The sequence below is a fragment of the Anser anser genome, assembly GCF_964211835.1.
Source record: "Anser anser genome assembly, contig: HAP1_SCAFFOLD_64, whole genome shotgun sequence".
Classification (NCBI taxonomy): Eukaryota; Metazoa; Chordata; class Aves; order Anseriformes; family Anatidae; genus Anser; species Anser anser.
In genome coordinates, this window is record NW_028153592.1 from 719,045 (window position 1) to 738,560 (window position 19,516).

At 54.8% G+C, this 19,516-nt stretch overlaps 2 protein-coding genes across 2 annotated transcripts; both read right to left on the reverse strand.

Annotated features, from left to right (window-relative positions):
* Positions 1 to 8,101: 8,101 nt before the first annotated feature.
* Positions 8,102 to 9,043, reverse strand: LOC310891862 (olfactory receptor 14C36-like; the record flags this gene model as incomplete). Its single annotated transcript, XM_083854092.1, has 1 exon — positions 8,102 to 9,043. The coding sequence occupies one exon, from the start codon at positions 9,041 to 9,043 to the stop codon at positions 8,102 to 8,104; it is 942 nt and encodes a 313-aa protein (XP_083710218.1).
* A 7,952-nt stretch (positions 9,044 to 16,995) lies between these two features.
* LOC310891863 (olfactory receptor 14C36-like) lies at positions 16,996 to 17,952 on the reverse strand (the record flags this gene model as incomplete). The annotated part of the gene is made up of 1 exon (XM_083854093.1): positions 16,996 to 17,952. The coding sequence occupies one exon, from the start codon at positions 17,950 to 17,952 to the stop codon at positions 16,996 to 16,998; it is 957 nt and encodes a 318-aa protein (XP_083710219.1).
* Between the last annotated feature and the right edge of the window lie 1,564 nt (positions 17,953 to 19,516).

A 19,516-nucleotide genomic window follows, 5' to 3' on the forward strand; every position in this document is an offset into this window, starting at 1 on the left:
GAGGCCGTTGCCCAGGAGGGCAGCCAGGTAGATGGCCAGGAAGAGCGCGAAGTGCAGGAGCTGCAGCTCCCGCGTGTCTGCGAATGGCAGGAGGAGGAACTCGCTGATGGAGCTGCTGTTGGACATCTGATGCCTGTTGGGTATGGAGATCTGTACATGTAGTAAAAGGCAATGAAAAGTTAGGACAGGTTTCTCTGAGTGAACCCTATGCCATTCCTTGTAGACCTCCCCCTGCCATACTCCAATGCTTTTTGTTTCTCTGCTGGAATCTTTCATTTAGCTCCATGACATGAGCTTCATTTTTAAGGTTCAGTGTGCGATGAGGAGCAGGGGCCTCTGCTGCTGGTCTCGCGAGGGAATCAGTCCTGACCCAGTGCAGGGAGTACACAGGAACATAGCAGGAGGGCAAGGTTTTATTTTCAGATTTTGTCAGATGAAATGAATGCCCAGCCTATCTGGGCAATATGTTTCAGTACCTCGCCTCCCTCTGAGTGAAGAATTTCCTCCTAATCTCTAATCTAAATCTCCCCGCTTTTAGTTTAAAAACATTCCCCTGATCCTGTCATGATTTGATTGATCAAAAAAATAGCTCTCCATATTTTTAGAAGACCCCTTTAAATGCGGAAAAGCTGCAGTGAGGTCACCCTGCTCAGCCCCAGCTCTCTCAGCCTTTCTTCGAAGGAGAGGTGCTCCAGCATGCTGATCATCTTCATGTCAGCATGTTAACATCTGCATTCCGCTGCTACATAATGTAGTTGGCAGAAAGGAGTTTTAGGGGCAATGTTTTATACACATTCTCTTCCCCCTCTTCATGCCCACACAGTGTTCTCTGAAGTCAGAAATCCTGAGCATTTCTGCTGCACTCACAGGGAATGGTTGTGAGACCTGAGAGGCAAAGGGATTCCCTGTGGCTCAGAGCAGAGTGAGGGAGCTGGCTGGACTTGTCCCCAGCTGCCTGAGCTTTTGTAGATGGAGGGCAATCACATTTATGTTACCCTGAAAAGAAGCCAGATGCTGCTGAGACCAGATGAATCCACTGCCAATCTGTCAATGCCCAGCCTTTCTCAAGGGACCTGAACAAGGTCTCAGCACCACACCTCTAGTCAAGGACTAGAGGGGACCCCAGGGTCCCGAGGGGGCCTCGGTACTCCGTATCCGAGTACATTCTGGAAGAGCTGAAGCGGAGTAAGGTGGGCTGGTGTCCTGGGCCCTGCAGAGCAATCCCTGCTCGAGCACCATGGCAGTGCTCTGAGACTGCCCGGGGTGCCCGGAGCAGCTTCTTGGCCAGCTGGGAGAGAAACCAAGGCCAGATGTGCTCTGCCTCTCAGGTGTTTGGCACACCCTAGGGCTTCACTCTTCCCTGCGGCCTGAGTGGGGAGGGCGAGCAGAGAGATGGGGGAATATCCTGGCTCCGTGCCTAGGACAGTTGCTGGCAGTCAGTCCCAGGCCTAATCCGTGTGCTGGAAACCTCCGGGCGCTTCTCTAGCCAAGGGATGTTGGCAAATCCTGTGAGGGGGGTGACGAAAGAAACAGAGGATGCGGCTCTTTTGCAAAGCTTTCCAAAGTGCCCCACCTTGCCCCATTGTCCCTGAGGAGCGGGCAGGGCACAGAGCAGTGTCCCCCTGCTCTGACAGTCATCCCTTTTCCCGTCTCTCAAGAACTCCCTCCTCGGCCTTTCTGTCTTTTCTGTGTGCAGGGCGTTTGGGTTGCGGGACTCGGGACCTTTGGTGTTGTCCGAGAGCAGTTCCATGGCAAAGAAGAGCTGCTCTTGATTCGAAGACCTTTCTTCCAGCTGGACATCGATGAGTTGTGGCTGGAGGAGATCTACTGTCCCACTGAGATCCTCCCTGGTGAGAAGGCAGCAGCCCCCCTCTTCCTGCCCCATGTCCGCAACGGTTTGTTCTCCCTGCTCTTTGGAAAGGCCTGGGAGAAGTAGAGGATTGTCTCCGACGGTCAGGGTACAGCTTGAGTTCCCCCAAAAGAAACTGTGCCCCAGGAGCAGTTCGTCTGAGCGACCCTTTCTCTGGGAACTTGTTCTGAATGTTGCAAGCAACTTGGGCTTGCTGTGGCAGTGAGGATGTTGCTTCTCCTTGCAGATGGTGTCAAGATCGAGCCGCTGAACTGCGTGCAGCTATCGCGAGCCACCTCCTTCCCACTGCACGTGGTGAAGAACTGTGTGCAAGAGACCATCCTCTTGTACTGCTTCCTCCTGAGGAGCAAGGAGCACGTCCCCTTTGCCTTCAGGGACATTGGTGTTCTGACGTGCGAAGATGGTTTCCCGTGCATGAAGTTTTATCTGGACTGTGTCAAACGTCTGGAGAGCACTGCGGGCCTTGTTGCACTGCTCCACAGTGTAAGTTGGTGAGGTTTTGAGGGCTACTTCAATTTCTTTGGGAATCCTAGTGAAGGGTGAGGAATCCGACCGCTGTTGGCCAGCCCGGACATGGCAGGCCAGTCAAATGCCCTTCCCCTCGCTTGCCCCCTTAGCTGCTTTCTCCGTTAACAAAGAGAGTTTCTTCTGAGCATCTGGGCGCTTGCCCCTGCAAAAAGCCTGGCAGTGTTACTGTACAGCCTCCATATTCTGCCATGCAGCTCCTCCAGAGCAGAACAAAGGTTCATGGAAGAGGCTTTGGAGGAGGGCTTTGGAGAGAAGGCTTTCTTTTGGCTTGGGAGACAGGTTTGCTTCCTGTCAATGAGAGCCGTGAGAAAACCGCCTCAGAAACCCTCCAGCAGGTCTGTGTCTCTTTGCAGAGAATGTGGCCGGCACATCTGACCGCCTTCAGTGGCGAGACCACCGCTCGTGGGATCCAGATGTTCCCAAGGTGAGTGCATTTCCTCCGCAGCCCTTGGCTGACCCAGCGGGAGGCTTCCTGGGAAAGTTTCTTTCAGGCATTTTTTTCAAACGCTATCCCAAACGTTGTGGCAGGCACAAGAGAGTGCTGAGGTAGGGAGATGGCATGACTGCCCTCCTTACCTGACGGCTTTCTCTGATGCTACTGGCTCCGCAGCGATAACCTGTTTTCCACCCATGAGCGCACCGTGTTTCAGGGCCACAGAGGAGAAGCTGAAGTAAAGCCCGGGTGGGCCATAATGGTGTCTCTCGGCTCCTGTCCTTGCGCAAGACACTGCTCCTCTCCTTCTTCCACCAAAAAGGGCCTGGATGCGGGCATCCCGAGCCTTCCTGAAGGCAGGTGGTGCCACAGCTTCGCGTTTGGCTCTCTCTGTCTCTGCTGAAGTGAACACAGCCAGTCCAATACGCCCGCTCGTTGTGGAACTGCCGTCTGCTGCAGAGGCTGACGCAGCTTGCGAGCTTGGACTGGAGACTGAATTCCCCTGGGCTCATGCAGCCTCCTCCTGGTGTCTGTTTGCAGTGTGCTCCCCCCGTGTCCGGGCAGCTCCCCCGGGACGAAGAAGGCAGACAGGCAGGAAACAGCTCCTCGAGCCAAGTCCACCACTGTTATAAATGACTGAGTCCCAAGTAGGATTACAATCAAAGTTTACAATTTATTAAACGAATAGAGGCGAGCAAACAGCGCTGGGTGCGCCGGGAGTCTCTGCTCCACCAGGACGCACACCTGTTACGTAAGGCGGCTGGTTTTTATGCTCCTAGGCTAATACATATTCATTACTACTTCTAGAAGAGGCAGGGTTATTATAATTGGTTTCCCGAATCCAAAGTCCTCCCAGGTGCGCCTGCTTATCAGTCTCTGTTAGTCTCTTGGGGGCCGCTCAGACGGGGAGGCTCATATTCTTCCTCCTTATCTAGTGGTCTCTTGGCCGGCTGTCAGAAGTTACTGCACGTCCGTGCAGAGTCAGCAGGTTTTCTCTGAAGAAATCCCTTTGTTCTCTTATCACCTAAACCCAGGCCTCAATGTTAACCCTTCAAATCCCTTAGTGGCACGAATTGCTGGACCATTCCTTACAACCACCACTGCGCTCCCTGCTCCTGAAGCCTCCAGGAGAGCGCTGCAGGTACCTGCTCTGCCTTGCTGCAATGACCGTGCTGTTTGGGCCTGTGCAAAAGCCTCTTTGTGTGGAGCGATCCCGAGCAGGTCCCTTGGGATGCGTTCATTTCCACGTTTGTTACCTCCTTCATCTCTTCCTCAGGAGACAGAAGGTGGCGTCCCGCACACCTTCCCTGCCTCTTACTGCCTCCCGTGTTGCCATGAGCCACTTCATTTTGACCAGGGGCCATGGAAAAGGAACAAGGCCTTTCTGGGTCATTGATGGCAGAGGGCTTTGGTCACCGCGGGCTGTTCAGCTGTGTTTGTCACGAGTTGAGGAGCCTGGCCTAGCTTCAGGGCCCCTCATCCTGGAGGGTCGAAGCACTGCTGACAGACCGGCTGAGGCGAGGGGGCAGGAGTGCGGGTTAGGCCTGAGGGACAGCTGAGACCAATCCTGTCTGCTGTTGTGTTTTTGTTTTGTTTTTTTTTCCTCCAGGAGGTCTGGAACCTGTCTTCACAGTGGGACCAAACAGACAGCTCATGGCCCACGTACCGAAAGCTACAAGAGCAAGCCCGGGCAGAAATGGCTGCATGGGAAGCCTGGTCTGAGGGGGAGGACCAACAGATACCCCAGCTACTGGCAGTGATCAACAGCGCTGAGAACAGCAGCGATCCTCTCCGCCAGGGCTCCGAGGGCGGCAGGTCCCAGGGTGGTGGGAGCAGGACGGGCACCAGGCCGCAGGGCAGGGCTTTGCCTGCTCCTCCCTGTGAGGGAGAGGTTGTCAGCAGAAAGGGAGGGATAAAAGCAGCAGCCAGACGTGGGCTGGCAGCGCCGAGTCGCCTGGTTCCCAGGTCCTGTTGCAGGGCCCTTTCAAGAGGTCCTCTGGGAAACAGCACCTGTGTGTCCAGTCCTGTTTGATGAGAGCGTCTTCTCCTTGCAGCGATTCAACAGCCAACATGCTTGGACTCCCCGTCCTCCAGCCCAGCCCAGGAGCAAGGAGGTCAGGAAGAGGTGGAGGAAGGCTGAGAACCCTGCCCCAGCAGAGGAGTTGGGAGCAGCAGCCAAGCTGGAGAGACTCCAGCCTGAGTAAGTGTGTGCCGGCTCCGTTCCCGTCCTGGGGCACTCGAGTAGCTCTTGAGTGATGTCAGGACATGTCCAGGAGCCCGGTCCCTGAGTCCTGGGCTTGCCTCTGACACCCTTTGATTCCTCCTAAAGCGGGCATGACCTTGGTTACCGCCAAGGCCTAAAACTCATCACAGGTTGGAAGGGTGGGTGCACGTGGCACCGCATGGCTGCAGGGTCTGGATGAGGGGAGAGGCAGAAGGGGTGTCTGACAGAGGCTGAGGGATCCCTTTCTGCTGTGGAGGCACTCCCACCTTCCTGCCCTCTGCCCACCTCCCTGCCCTCTGCCCAGCCCAGCCCAGCTTCTCATGCTGGGCTGGCCCCAGGGCAGTGTCCGGAGCAGGCTGCTGCAGGGCTCTGGGCACTGCCACCACAGCCCCAGTCCCTCTGAAGGGCACGGCAGCTCCTGGGGGCACAGAGGGCTCAGCCCCACAGATGGGACATCCGAGGCACAAGCCAGCCCCTGGGAGGCCTGCAGCCCCTCCGTGCCATCCCTGGGGGTCTTCAGGCAGCTCCTCCTGCCCCAGGGCCAGGGCAGCCGGGCCTGAGCTGCTGCAGCCAGAAAGGGTTTGCTGGTCCCATTCCTTCCTCATCAGCTGAGATCAGGTCTCAGACAAAGAAGAGGCTGTAGCTGCATTTAGTTTGCTTAAATATGCTGAGAGCCTGGGGATAGCTGCTGCCGAGAGGCAAAACCCCTCTCTCAGCAGAAGGGATGAGGAACAAAGCCTTCATCCTGTTAGCCTGATCTCACAGTGATACCCAGGCACAAAGCTGCCAGGCTGGCACCATGACTGTGGCAGGGTGCCGCCCCGGCCAGCAACAAGCAGCATTTCAGGAGCATCCAGCCCTATTGCTTCTTGTGCAAGTGACTGGCCGCCTTCCCGAGCCTGTCGGGCTTCTCGTGCATTCGACACCGCAAAGAAAAGGGAAGACAAGGCGGTGAGGCACAGGGAGCGAGCAAAGGCAGGGGCGGGCAGGGGCGGGCAGGGGCGGGCAGGGGCGCCCCGGGCACACGGGCCGGGTCCCCCCCTCAGGCCCCGAGACGCCCCCAGCCCGCCCACGACCCCTAAGATGGCGGCGCCCGCCCTGCCTGGTCAGGCGGTCGCACGGTTGCCATGGCAGCGAGCCCCAGGCAGCCGGCAGGGGGTGGGGCTCCCTTTGCCTGGCGGCTCTGGCAGCCAATCGGCGCCCGGCAACCGGTGCTGCTTCTTTCCTCTGCTCTCACTTCCGCGCTCTCCTCCTGGGCCTTGTGTTGGGTTGGGCCCGATTGCTCCTGGAGCTTGGGCACAGTGCTGCTGGGTGGCAGTCCTGTGACTGCAGGCGGGGACGAGCAAGGGATGAGTCTTTGCCACAGCATTTGCATCACGTGAAGGGAAGCTGCTCGGGATAGCACCTGAGGGCTTGGGTCTTCTTGCGCAGTTGCTGTCAAACACACTCACCAGAAAACAGACTCTAAATAGGGACCTTGTTTTGCTTGTTTCTACACGGGCTCAGGGTGATAAGGGACGTTTTTAGCCTAGAGCAGAGGAGGGTCTGAAGGGATCTCACCAATGCCTATAAATACGAGAAGAAGGTGGTTTTTTTCGTATTTGTTTTTCCCCTTATATTTGTTGGTTTATTTCTTTGTCTTCTTTCTTATGAAGTTGTTACCCATCTGAACCCCCGAGTTCTCACACTTTTACCTTTTTCAATTCTCTCATTCATCCTGCTGTGAGGGGAGAGGGGAAAAAATGGCTGTGCGGTGCTTAGGTGCCTGGCAGGTTATACAGCATCAGTCCCTGTGTGTCTTCCCTTCCTCGTGCATGCTGTCTCCCACTGAATCCCACAGGAGCTGCAGAGTCATCTTTTGCCTGTGGACATCTTAATTCGGTACTGTCCCTGTGGGTGACTCCAGCTTGACTGATCTCTCCCTTTGTGAGGCTCCAGTCACTGCCTACCCTGGGCAAATGCTGTTCCCAGTTGAACCGGTTTGTGTGTGCTCAGCTGTATCCGTGTGTGCACGTTTGTGTGTGTGTACAAGACGGTGTGTTTATGTACACACATGGGCGTATTTGCTTGCTAGCGCAAGAGTGTTGGGTATTCTGGGGCAATTTCTCCTGGTTGCTGATGCAACAAGAAGCTGGGCTGGATCTTAGGGCTGAGGGACCTTTCTTGATGGCCTGAGGGGATGGTATATGGAGCATCAGGATGTTCTCAGTAGGCTCTCTTTTCCCATGGGGCTTGCAGAGGCTTCCAGCCATGCAGAGATCCAAGGATGTTGCAAGGATCCAAGGGCTTGCTCTTTCTGTGATCACAGCTTCACTCCAGTCCTTCAGGTGTACGTGAGCTGAGAAGCCTCGTCCGGTGGTGACTTTTGAGGTAAGGGCCAACAGATAGCTTGGGGGAAACTGTCTCAAGGATGCGTGCTGGCCCTAGGAACTGCAGGACAGAAGCAAACAGACACAGCTGCACAGGGTGAGAAGTAGACCCAGCTGGGTTGGGATCACTGCTGCCAAACCCTCTCACTGGGTTCCATGGTTGTGGCAGCTTCAGGCAGCTCCCCATTAATTTCCTGGACGATGTCCTCTGCCCTGACGGTTGTGGGACAGTCACGGCTGTGTACCTCAGTGACTGTTCACCATTTCTGCTGTCATCAGACACCAACAGCTTACTCCTAAATCCTACCCTCGGTCTCTCACAGCTCACAAAATGAGCTTTTTCTTTGCCTTATCCGTGGAGCAACAGGCTTTTCGGGGAGCAGCTGCTCAGCCCTGGTCTTGGCACCAGCTTTGAAAGAAGAACCAAGTCTTCAAGAAGAGCACTGGGGAGATGCAATTTTATTAGGCAGACGCTATCACAGAGTTTACTCTGGCCTGCTGTTATACACATATTATAAAGCCTCGAGAGTAAACAGAACAGTTTCATTCCGCAGTAGGTGGCCGAAGAATAAAGAAACATATTTCTAAGAAATTAGTAAATGCAAATGATACTGAGGATAAAAACTTCAATAATGATAAACAAGGAGCAGGCCTGCAAGGGAAGTCATTTGTGTAGATCATTTAAATTTATCACTAATCAGAAATATCCATGCAATCACTTTCCTAACAGCACCCTTAAGCTCCTTGTTTCTCATGCTGTAGATGAGGGGGTTCAATGCCGGTGGCACAACTGAGTACAGAACTGCCACCACCAGGTCCAGAGATGGTGAGATGGAGGGGGACTTCAGGTAGGCAAATATGGTCATGCTGAGAAACAGGGAGGCCACGGCCAGGTGAGGGAGGCACGTGGAAAAGGCTTTGAGCTGTCCCTGCTCAGAGGGCATCCTCAGTACAGCCCTGAAAATCTGCACATAGGACAGCACGATGAAAACGAAACAGCCAGACGCTAAACAGAATCCAACCATAATTATCCAAACTTCCCTGAGGTAGGAGTTTGAGCAGGAGAGCTTGAGGATCTTTGGAACTTCACAGAAGAACTGGTCCACAGCATTGCCTTGGCAAAGTGTCAGAGAAAATGCATTAGCAGTGTGCAGCACAGCATGGAGAAAGCCACTGCCCCAGGCAGCTGCTGCCATCTGGGCACAAGCTCTGCTGCCCAGGAGGCTCCCGTAGTGCAGGGGCTTGCAGATGGCAACGTAGCGGTCGTAGGACATGACAGTGAGAAGATAACACTCTGCTGAAAACAAAAAGAAAAAGAAAAAGACCTGGGCAGCACATCCTGTGTAGGAAATGGCCCTGGTGTCCCAGAGGGAATTGACCACGGCTTTGGGGAGAGTGGTGGAGATGCAGCCCAGGTCGAGGAGGGCGAGGTCGAGGAGGAAGAAGTACATGGGGGTGTGGAGGCGGTGGTCGCAGGCTGCGGCGGTGAGGATGAGGCCGTTGCCCAGGAGGGCAGCCAGGTAGATGGCCAGGAAGAGCGCGAAGTGCAGGAGCTGCAGCTCCCGCGTGTCTGCGAATGGCAGGAGGAGGAACTCGCTGATGGAGCTGCTGTTGGACATCTGATGCCTGTTGGGTATGGAGATCTGTACATGTAGTAAAAGGCAATGAAAAGTTAGGACAGGTTTCTCTGAGTGAACCCTATGCCATTCCTTGTAGACCTCCCCCTGCCATACTCCAATGCTTTTTGTTTCTCTGCTGGAATCTTTCATTTAGCTCCATGACATGAGCTTCATTTTTAAGGTTCAGTGTGCGATGAGGAGCAGGGGCCTCTGCTGCTGGTCTCGCGAGGGAATCAGTCCTGACCCAGTGCAGGGAGTACACAGGAACATAGCAGGAGGGCAAGGTTTTATTTTCAGATTTTGTCAGATGAAATGAATGCCCAGCCTATCTGGGCAATATGTTTCAGTACCTCGCCTCCCTCTGAGTGAAGAATTTCCTCCTAATCTCTAATCTAAATCTCCCCGCTTTTAGTTTAAAAACATTCCCCTGATCCTGTCATGATTTGATTGATCAAAAAAATAGCTCTCCATATTTTTAGAAGACCCCTTTAAATGCGGAAAAGCTGCAGTGAGGTCACCCTGCTCAGCCCCAGCTCTCTCAGCCTTTCTTCGAAGGAGAGGTGCTCCAGCATGCTGATCATCTTCATGTCAGCATGTTAACATCTGCATTCCGCTGCTACATAATGTAGTTGGCAGAAAGGAGTTTTAGGGGCAATGTTTTATACACATTCTCTTCCCCCTCTTCATGCCCACACAGTGTTCTCTGAAGTCAGAAATCCTGAGCATTTCTGCTGCACTCACAGGGAATGGTTGTGAGACCTGAGAGGCAAAGGGATTCCCTGTGGCTCAGAGCAGAGTGAGGGAGCTGGCTGGACTTGTCCCCAGCTGCCTGAGCTTTTGTAGATGGAGGGCAATCACATTTATGTTACCCTGAAAAGAAGCCAGATGCTGCTGAGACCAGATGAATCCACTGCCAATCTGTCAATGCCCAGCCTTTCTCAAGGGACCTGAACAAGGTCTCAGCACCACACCTCTAGTCAAGGACTAGAGGGGACCCCAGGGTCCCGAGGGGGCCTCGGTACTCCGTATCCGAGTACATTCTGGAAGAGCTGAAGCGGAGTAAGGTGGGCTGGTGTCCTGGGCCCTGCAGAGCAATCCCTGCTCGAGCACCATGGCAGTGCTCTGAGACTGCCCGGGGTGCCCGGAGCAGCTTCTTGGCCAGCTGGGAGAGAAACCAAGGCCAGATGTGCTCTGCCTCTCAGGTGTTTGGCACACCCTAGGGCTTCACTCTTCCCTGCGGCCTGAGTGGGGAGGGCGAGCAGAGAGATGGGGGAATATCCTGGCTCCGTGCCTAGGACAGTTGCTGGCAGTCAGTCCCAGGCCTAATCCGTGTGCTGGAAACCTCCGGGCGCTTCTCTAGCCAAGGGATGTTGGCAAATCCTGTGAGGGGGGTGACGAAAGAAACAGAGGATGCGGCTCTTTTGCAAAGCTTTCCAAAGTGCCCCACCTTGCCCCATTGTCCCTGAGGAGCGGGCAGGGCACAGAGCAGTGTCCCCCTGCTCTGACAGTCATCCCTTTTCCCGTCTCTCAAGAACTCCCTCCTCGGCCTTTCTGTCTTTTCTGTGTGCAGGGCGTTTGGGTTGCGGGACTCGGGACCTTTGGTGTTGTCCGAGAGCAGTTCCATGGCAAAGAAGAGCTGCTCTTGATTCAAAGACCTTTCTTCCAGCTGGACATCGATGAGTTGTGGCTGGAGGAGATCTACTGTCCCACTGAGATCCTCCCTGGTGAGAAGGCAGCAGCCCCCCTCTTCCTGCCCCATGTCCGCAACGGTTTGTTCTCCCTGCTCTTTGGAAAGGCCTGGGAGAAGTAGAGGATTGTCTCCGACGGTCAGGGTACAGCTTGAGTTCCCCCAAAAGAAACTGTGCCCCAGGAGCAGTTCGTCTGAGCGACCCTTTCTCTGGGAACTTGTTCTGAATGTTGCAAGCAACTTGGGCTTGCTGTGGCAGTGAGGATGTTGCTTCTCCTTGCAGATGGTGTCAAGATCGAGCCGCTGAACTGCGTGCAGCTATCGCGAGCCACCTCCTTCCCACTGCACGTGGTGAAGAACTGTGTGCAAGAGACCATCCTCTTGTACTGCTTCCTCCTGAGGAGCAAGGAGCACGTCCCCTTTGCCTTCAGGGACATTGGTGTTCTGACGTGCGAAGATGGTTTCCCGTGCATGAAGTTTTATCTGGACTGTGTCAAACGTCTGGAGAGCACTGCGGGCCTTGTTGCACTGCTCCACAGTGTAAGTTGGTGAGGTTTTGAGGGCTACTTCAATTTCTTTGGGAATCCTAGTGAAGGGTGAGGAATCCGACCGCTGTTGGCCAGCCCGGACATGGCAGGCCAGTCAAATGCCCTTCCCCTCGCTTGCCCCCTTAGCTGCTTTCTCCGTTAACAAAGAGAGTTTCTTCTGAGCATCTGGGCGCTTGCCCCTGCAAAAAGCCTGGCAGTGTTACTGTACAGCCTCCATATTCTGCCATGCAGCTCCTCCAGAGCAGAACAAAGGTTCATGGAAGAGGCTTTGGAGGAGGGCTTTGGAGAGAAGGCTTTCTTTTGGCTTGGGAGACAGGTTTGCTTCCTGTCAATGAGAGCCGTGAGAAAACCGCCTCAGAAACCCTCCAGCAGGTCTGTGTCTCTTTGCAGAGAATGTGGCCGGCACATCTGACCGCCTTCAGTGGCGAGACCACCGCTCGTGGGATCCAGATGTTCCCAAGGTGAGTGCATTTCCTCCGCAGCCCTTGGCTGACCCAGCGGGAGGCTTCCTGGGAAAGTTTCTTTCAGGCATTTTTTTCAAACGCTATCCCAAACGTTGTGGCAGGCACAAGAGAGTGCTGAGGTAGGGAGATGGCATGACTGCCCTCCTTACCTGACGGCTTTCTCTGATGCTACTGGCTCCGCAGCGATAACCTGTTTTCCACCCATGAGCGCACCGTGTTTCAGGGCCACAGAGGAGAAGCTGAAGTAAAGCCCCGGTGGGCCATAATGGTGTCTCTCGGCTCCTGTCCTTGCGCAAGACACTGCTCCTCTCCTTCTTCCACCAAAAAGGGCCTGGATGCGGGCATCCCGAGCCTTCCTGAAGGCAGGTGGTGCCACAGCTTCGCGTTTGGCTCTCTCTGTCTCTGCTGAAGTGAACACAGCCAGTCCAATACGCCCGCTCGTTGTGGAACTGCCGTCTGCTGCAGAGGCTGACGCAGCTTGCGAGCTTGGACTGGAGACTGAATTCCCCTGGGCTCATGCAGCCTCCTCCTGGTGTCTGTTTGCAGTGTGCTCCCCCCGTGTCCGGGCAGCTCCCCCGGGACGAAGAAGGCAGACAGGCAGGAAACAGCTCCTCGAGCCAAGTCCACCACTGTTATAAATGACTGAGTCCCAAATAGGATTACAATCAAAGTTTACAATTTATTAAACGAATAGAGGCGAGCAAACAGCGCTGGGTGCGCCGGGAGTCTCTGCTCCACCAGGACGCACACCTGTTACGTAAGGCGGCTGGTTTTTATGCTCCTAGGCTAATACATATTCATTACTACTTCTAGAAGAGGCAGGGTTATTATAATTGGTTTCCCGAATCCAAAGTCCTCCCAGGTGCGCCTGCTTATCAGTCTCTGTTAGTCTCTTGGGGGCCGCTCAGACGGGGAGGCTCATATTCTTCCTCCTTATCTAGTGGTCTCTTGGCCGGCTGTCAGAAGTTACTGCACGTCCGTGCAGAGTCAGCAGGTTTTCTCTGAAGAAATCCCTTTGTTCTCTTATCACCTAAACCCAGGCCTCAATGTTAACCCTTCAAATCCCTTAGTGGCACGAATTGCTGGACCATTCCTTACAACCACCACTGCGCTCCCTGCTCCTGAAGCCTCCAGGAGAGCGCTGCAGGTACCTGCTCTGCCTTGCTGCAATGACCGTGCTGTTTGGGCCTGTGCAAAAGCCTCTTTGTGTGGAGCGATCCCGAGCAGGTCCCTTGGGATGCGTTCATTTCCACGTTTGTTACCTCCTTCATCTCTTCCTCAGGAGACAGAAGGTGGCGTCCCGCACACCTTCCCTGCCTCTTACTGCCTCCCGTGTTGCCATGAGCCACTTCATTTTGACCAGGGGCCATGGAAAAGGAACAAGGCCTTTCTGGGTCATTGATGGCAGAGGGCTTTGGTCACCGCGGGCTGTTCAGCTGTGTTTGTCACGAGTTGAGGAGCCTGGCCTAGCTTCAGGGCCCCTCATCCTGGAGGGTCGAAGCACTGCTGACAGACCGGCTGAGGCGAGGGGGCAGGAGTGCGGGTTAGGCCTGAGGGACAGCTGAGACCAATCCTGTCTGCTGTTGTGTTTTTGTTTTGTTTTTTTTTCCTCCAGGAGGTCTGGAACCTGTCTTCACAGTGGGACCAAACAGACAGCTCATGGCCCACGTACCGAAAGCTACAAGAGCAAGCCCGGGCAGAAATGGCTGCATGGGAAGCCTGGTCTGAGGGGGAGGACCAACAGATACCCCAGCTACTGGCAGTGATCAACAGCGCTGAGAACAGCAGCGATCCTCTCCGCCAGGGCTCCGAGGGCGGCAGGTCCCAGGGTGGTGGGAGCAGGACGGGCACCAGGCCGCAGGGCAGGGCTTTGCCTGCTCCTCCCTGTGAGGGAGAGGTTGTCAGCAGAAAGGGAGGGATAAAAGCAGCAGCCAGACGTGGGCTGGCAGCGCCGAGTCGCCTGGTTCCCAGGTCCTGTTGCAGGGCCCTTTCAAGAGGTCCTCTGGGAAACAGCACCTGTGTGTCCAGTCCTGTTTGATGAGAGCGTCTTCTCCTTGCAGCGATTCAACAGCCAACATGCTTGGACTCCCCGTCCTCCAGCCCAGCCCAGGAGCAAGGAGGTCAGGAAGAGGTGGAGGAAGGCTGAGAACCCTGCCCCAGCAGAGGAGTTGGGAGCAGCAGCCAAGCTGGAGAGACTCCAGCCTGAGTAAGTGTGTGCCGGCTCCGTTCCCGTCCTGGGGCACTCGAGTAGCTCTTGAGTGATGTCAGGACATGTCCAGGAGCCCGGTCCCTGAGTCCTGGGCTTGCCTCTGACACCCTTTGATTCCTCCTAAAGCGGGCATGACCTTGGTTACCGCCAAGGCCTAAAACTCATCACAGGTTGGAAGGGTGGGTGCACGTGGCACCGCATGGCTGCAGGGTCTGGATGAGGGGAGAGGCAGAAGGGGTGTCTGACAGAGGCTGAGGGATCCCTTTCTGCTGTGGAGGCACTCCCACCTTCCTGCCCTCTGCCCACCTCCCTGCCCTCTGCCCAGCCCAGCCCAGCTTCTCATGCTGGGCTGGCCCCAGGGCAGTGTCCGGAGCAGGCTGCTGCAGGGCTCTGGGCACTGCCACCACAGCCCCAGTCCCTCTGAAGGGCACGGCAGCTCCTGGGGGCACAGAGGGCTCAGCCCCACAGATGGGACATCCGAGGCACAAGCCAGCCCCTGGGAGGCCTGCAGCCCCTCCGTGCCATCCCTGGGGGTCTTCAGGCAGCTCCTCCTGCCCCAGGGCCAGGGCAGCCGGGCCTGAGCTGCTGCAGCCAGAAAGGGTTTGCTGGTCCCATTCCTTCCTCATCAGCTGAGATCAGGTCTCAGACAAAGAAGAGGCTGTAGCTGCATTTAGTTTGCTTAAATATGCTGAGAGCCTGGGGATAGCTGCTGCCGAGAGGCAAAACCCCTCTCTCAGCAGAAGGGATGAGGAACAAAGCCTTCATCCTGTTAGCCTGATCTCACAGTGATACCCAGGCACAAAGCTGCCAGGCTGGCACCATGACTGTGGCAGGGTGCCGCCCCGGCCAGCAACAAGCAGCATTTCAGGAGCATCCAGCCCTATTGCTTCTTGTGCAAGTGACTGGCCGCCTTCCCGAGCCTGTCGGGCTTCTCGTGCATTCGACACCGCAAAGAAAAGGGAAGACAAGGCGGTGAGGCACAGGGAGAGAGCAAAGGCAGGGGCGGGCAGGGGCGGGCAGGGGCGCCCCGGGCACACGGGCCGGGTCCCCCCCTCAGGCCCCGAGACGCCCCCAGCCCGCCCACGACCCCTAAGATGGCGGCGCCCGCCCTGCCTGGTCAGGCGGTCGCACGGTTGCCATGGCAGCGAGCCCCAGGCAGCCGGCAGGGGGTGGGGCTCCCTTTGCCTGGCGGCTCTGGCAGCCAATCGGCGCCCGGCAACCGGTGCTGCTTCTTTCCTCTGCTCTCACTTCCGCGCTCTCCTCCTGGGCCTTGTGTTGGGTTGGGCCCGATTGCTCCTGGAGCTTGGGCACAGTGCTGCTGGGTGGCAGTCCTGTGACTGCAGGCGGGGACGAGCAAGGGATAAGTCTTTGCCACAGCATTTGCATCACGTGAAGGGAAGCTGCTCGGGATAGCACCTGAGGGCTTGGGTCTTCTTGCGCAGTTGCTGTCAAACACACTCACCAGAAAACAGACTCTAAATAGGGACCTTGTTTTGCTTGTTTCTACACGGGCTCAGGGTGATAAGGGACGTTTTTAGCCTAGAGCAGAGGAGGGTCTGAAGGGATCTCACCAATGCCTATAAATACGAGAAGAAGGTGGTTTTTTTCGTATTTGTTTTTCCCCTTATATTTGTTGGTTTATTTCTTTGTCTTCTTTCTTATGAAGTTGTTACCCATCTGAACCCCCGAGTTCTCACACTTTTACCTTTTTCAATTCTCTCATTCATCCTGCTGTGAGGGGAGAGGGGAAAAAACGGCTGTGCGGTGCTTAGGTGCCTGGCAGGTTATACAGCATCAGTCCCTGTGTGTCTTCCCTTCCTCGTGCATGCTGTCTCCCACTGAATCCCACAGGAGCTGCAGAGTCATCTTTTGCCTGTGGACATCTTAATTCGGTACTGTCCCTGTGGGTGACTCCAGCTTGACTGATCTCTCCCTTTGTGAGGCTCCAGTCACTGCCTACCCTGGGCAAATGCTGTTCCCAGTTGAACCGGTTTGTGTGTGCTCAGCTGTATCCGTGTGTGCACGTTTGTGTGTGTGTACAAGACGGTGTGTTTATGTACACACATGGGCGTATTTGCTTGCTAGCGCAAGAGTGTTGGGTATTCTGGGGCAATTTCTCCTGGTTGCTGATGCAACAAGAAGCTGGGCTGGATCTTAGGGCTGAGGGACCTTTCTTGATGGCCTGAGGGGATGGTATATGGAGCATCAGGATGTTCTCAGTAGGCTCTCTTTTCCCATGGGGCTTGCAGAGGCTTCCAGCCATGCAGAGATCCAAGGATGTTGCAAGGATCCAAGGGCTTGCTCTTTCTGTGATCACAGCTTCACTCCAGTCCTTCAGGTGTACGTGAGCTGAGAAGCCTCGTCCGGTGGTGACTTTTGAGGTAAGGGCCAACAGATAGCTTGGGGGAAACTGTCTCAAGGATGCGTGCTGGCCCTAGGAACTGCAGGACAGAAGCAAACAGACACAGCTGCACAGGGTGAGAAGTAGACCCAGCTGGGTTGGGATCACTGCTGCCAAACCCTCTCACTGGGTTCCATGGTTGTGGCAGCTTCAGGCAGCTCCCCATTAATTTCCTGGACGATGTCCTCTGCCCTGACGGTTGTGGGACAGTCACGGCTGTGTACCTCAGTGACTGTTCACCATTTCTGCTGTCATCAGACACCAACAGCTTACTCCTAAATCCTACCCTCGGTCTCTCACAGCTCACAAAATGAGCTTTTTCTTTGCCTTATCCGTGGAGCAACAGGCTTTTCGGGGAGCAGCTGCTCAGCCCTGGTCTTGGCACCAGCTTTGAAAGAAGAACCAAGTCTTCAAGAAGAGCACTGGGGAGATGCAATTTTATTAGGCAGACGCTATCACAGAGTTTACTCTGGCCTGCTGTTATACACATATTATAAAGCCTCGAGAGTAAACAGAACAGTTTCATTCCGCAGTAGGTGGCCGAAGAATAAAGAAACATATTTCTAAGAAATTAGTAAATGCAAATGATACTGAGGATAAAAACTTCAATAATGATAAACAAGGAGCAGGCCTGCAAGGGAAGTCATTTGTGTAGATAGAGGGGAAATTTATCACTAATCAGAAATATCCATGCAATCACTTTCCTAACAGCACTCTTAAGCTCCTTGTTTCTCATGCTGTAGATGAGGGGGTTCAATGCCGGTGGCACAACTGAGTACAGAACTGCCACCACCAGGTCCAGAGATGGTGAGATGGAGGGGGACTTCAGGTAGGCAAATATGGTCATGCTGAGAAACAGGGAGGCCACGGCCAGGTGAGGGAGGCACGTGGAAAAGGCTTTGAGCTGTCCCTGCTCAGAGGGCATCCTCAGTACAGCCCTGAAAATCTGCACATAGGACAGCACGATGAAAACGAAACAGCCAGACGCTAAACAGAATCCAACCATAATTATCCAAACTTCCCTGAGGTAGGAGTTTGAGCAGGAGAGCTTGAGGATCTTTGGAACTTCACAGAAGAACTGGTCCACAGCATTGCCTTGGCAAAGTGTCAGAGAAAATGCATTAGCAGTGTGCAGCACAGCATGGAGAAAGCCACTGCCCCAGGCAGCTGCTGCCATCTGGGCACAAGCTCTGCTGCCCAGGAGGCTCCCGTAGTGCAGGGGCTTGCAGATGGCAACGTAGCGGTCGTAGGACATGACAGTGAGAAGATAACACTCTGCTGAAAACAAAAAGAAAAAGAAAAAGACCTGGGCAGCACATCCTGTGTAGGAAATGGCCCTGGTGTCCCAGAGGGAATTGACCACGGCTTTGGGGAGAGTGGTGGAGATGCAGCCCAGGTCGAGGAGGGCGAGGTCGAGGAGGAAGAAGTACATGGGGGTGTGGAGGCGGTGGTCGCAGGCTGCGGCGGTGAGGATGAGGCCGTTGCCCAGGAGGGCAGCCAGGTAGATGGCCAGGAAGAGCGCGAAGTGCAGGAGCTGCAGCTCCCGCGTGTCTGCGAATGGCAGGAGGAGGAACTCGCTGATGGAGCTGCTGTTGGACATCTGATGCCTGTTGGGTATGGAGATCTGTACATGTAGTAAAAGGCAATGAAAAGTTAGGACAGGTTTCTCTGAGTGAACCCTATGCCATTCCTTGTAGACCTCCCCCTGCCATACTCCAATGCTTTTTGTTTCTCTGCTGGAATCTTTCATTTAGCTCCATGACATGAGCTTCATTTTTAAGGTTCAGTGTGCGATGAGGAGCAGGGGCCTCTGCTGCTGGTCTCGCGAGGGAATCAGTCCTGACCCAGTGCAGGGAGTACACAGGAACATAGCAGGAGGGCAAGGTTTTATTTTCAGATTTTGTCAGATGAAATGAATGCCCAGCCTATCTGGGCAATATGTTTCAGTACCTCGCCTCCCTCTGAGTGAAGAATTTCCTCCTAATCTCTAATCTAAATCTCCCCGCTTTTAGTTTAAAAACATTCCCCTGATCCTGTCATGATTTGATTGATCAAAAAAATAGCTCTCCATATTTTTAGAAGACCCCTTTAAATGCGGAAAAGCTGCAGTGAGGTCACCCTGCTCAGCCCCAGCTCTCTCAGCCTTTCTTCGAAGGAGAGGTGCTCCAGCATGCTGATCATCTTCATGTCAGCATGTTAACATCTGCATTCCGCTGCTACATAATGTAGTTGGCAGAAAGGAGTTTTAGGGGCAATGTTTTACACACATTCTCTTCCCCCTCTTCATGCCCACACAGTGTTCTCTGAAGTCAGAAATCCTGAGCATTTCTGCTGCACTCACAGGGAATGGTTGTGAGACCTGAGAGGCAAAGGGATTCCCTGTGGCTCAGAGCAGAGTGAGGGAGCTGGCTGGACTTGTCCCCAGCTGCCTGAGCTTTTGTAGATGGAGGGCAATCACATTTATGTTACCCTGAAAAGAAGCCAGATGCTGCTGAGACCAGATGAATCCACTGCCAATCTGTCAATGCCCAGCCTTTCTCAAGGGACCTGAACAAGGTCTCAGCACCACACCTCTAGTCAAGGACTAGAGGGGACCCCAGGGTCCCGAGGGGGCCTCGGTACTCCGTATCCGAGTACATTCTGGAAGAGCTGAAGCGGAGTAAGGTGGGCTGGTGTCCTGGGCCCTGCAGAGCAATCCCTGCTCGAGCACCATGGCAGTGCTCTGAGACTGCCCGGGGTGCCCGGAGCAGCTTCTTGGCCAGCTGGGAGAGAAACCAAGGCCAGATGTGCTCTGCCTCTCAGGTGTTTGGCACACCCTAGGGCTTCACTCTTCCCTGCGGCCTGAGTGGGGAGGGCGAGCAGAGAGATGGGGGAATATCCTGGCTCCGTGCCTAGGACAGTTGCTGGCAGTCAGTCCCAGGCCTAATCCGTGTGCTGGAAACCTCCGGGCGCTTCTCTAGCCAAGGGATGTTGGCAAATCCTGTGAGGGGGGTGACGAAAGAAACAGAGGATGCGGCTCTTTTGCAAAGCTTTCCAAAGTGCCCCACCTTGCCCCATTGTCCCTGAGGAGCGGGCAGGGCACAGAGCAGTGTCCCCCTGCTCTGACAGTCATCCCTTTTCCCGTCTCTCAAGAACTCCCTCCTCGGCCTTTCTGTCTTTTCTGT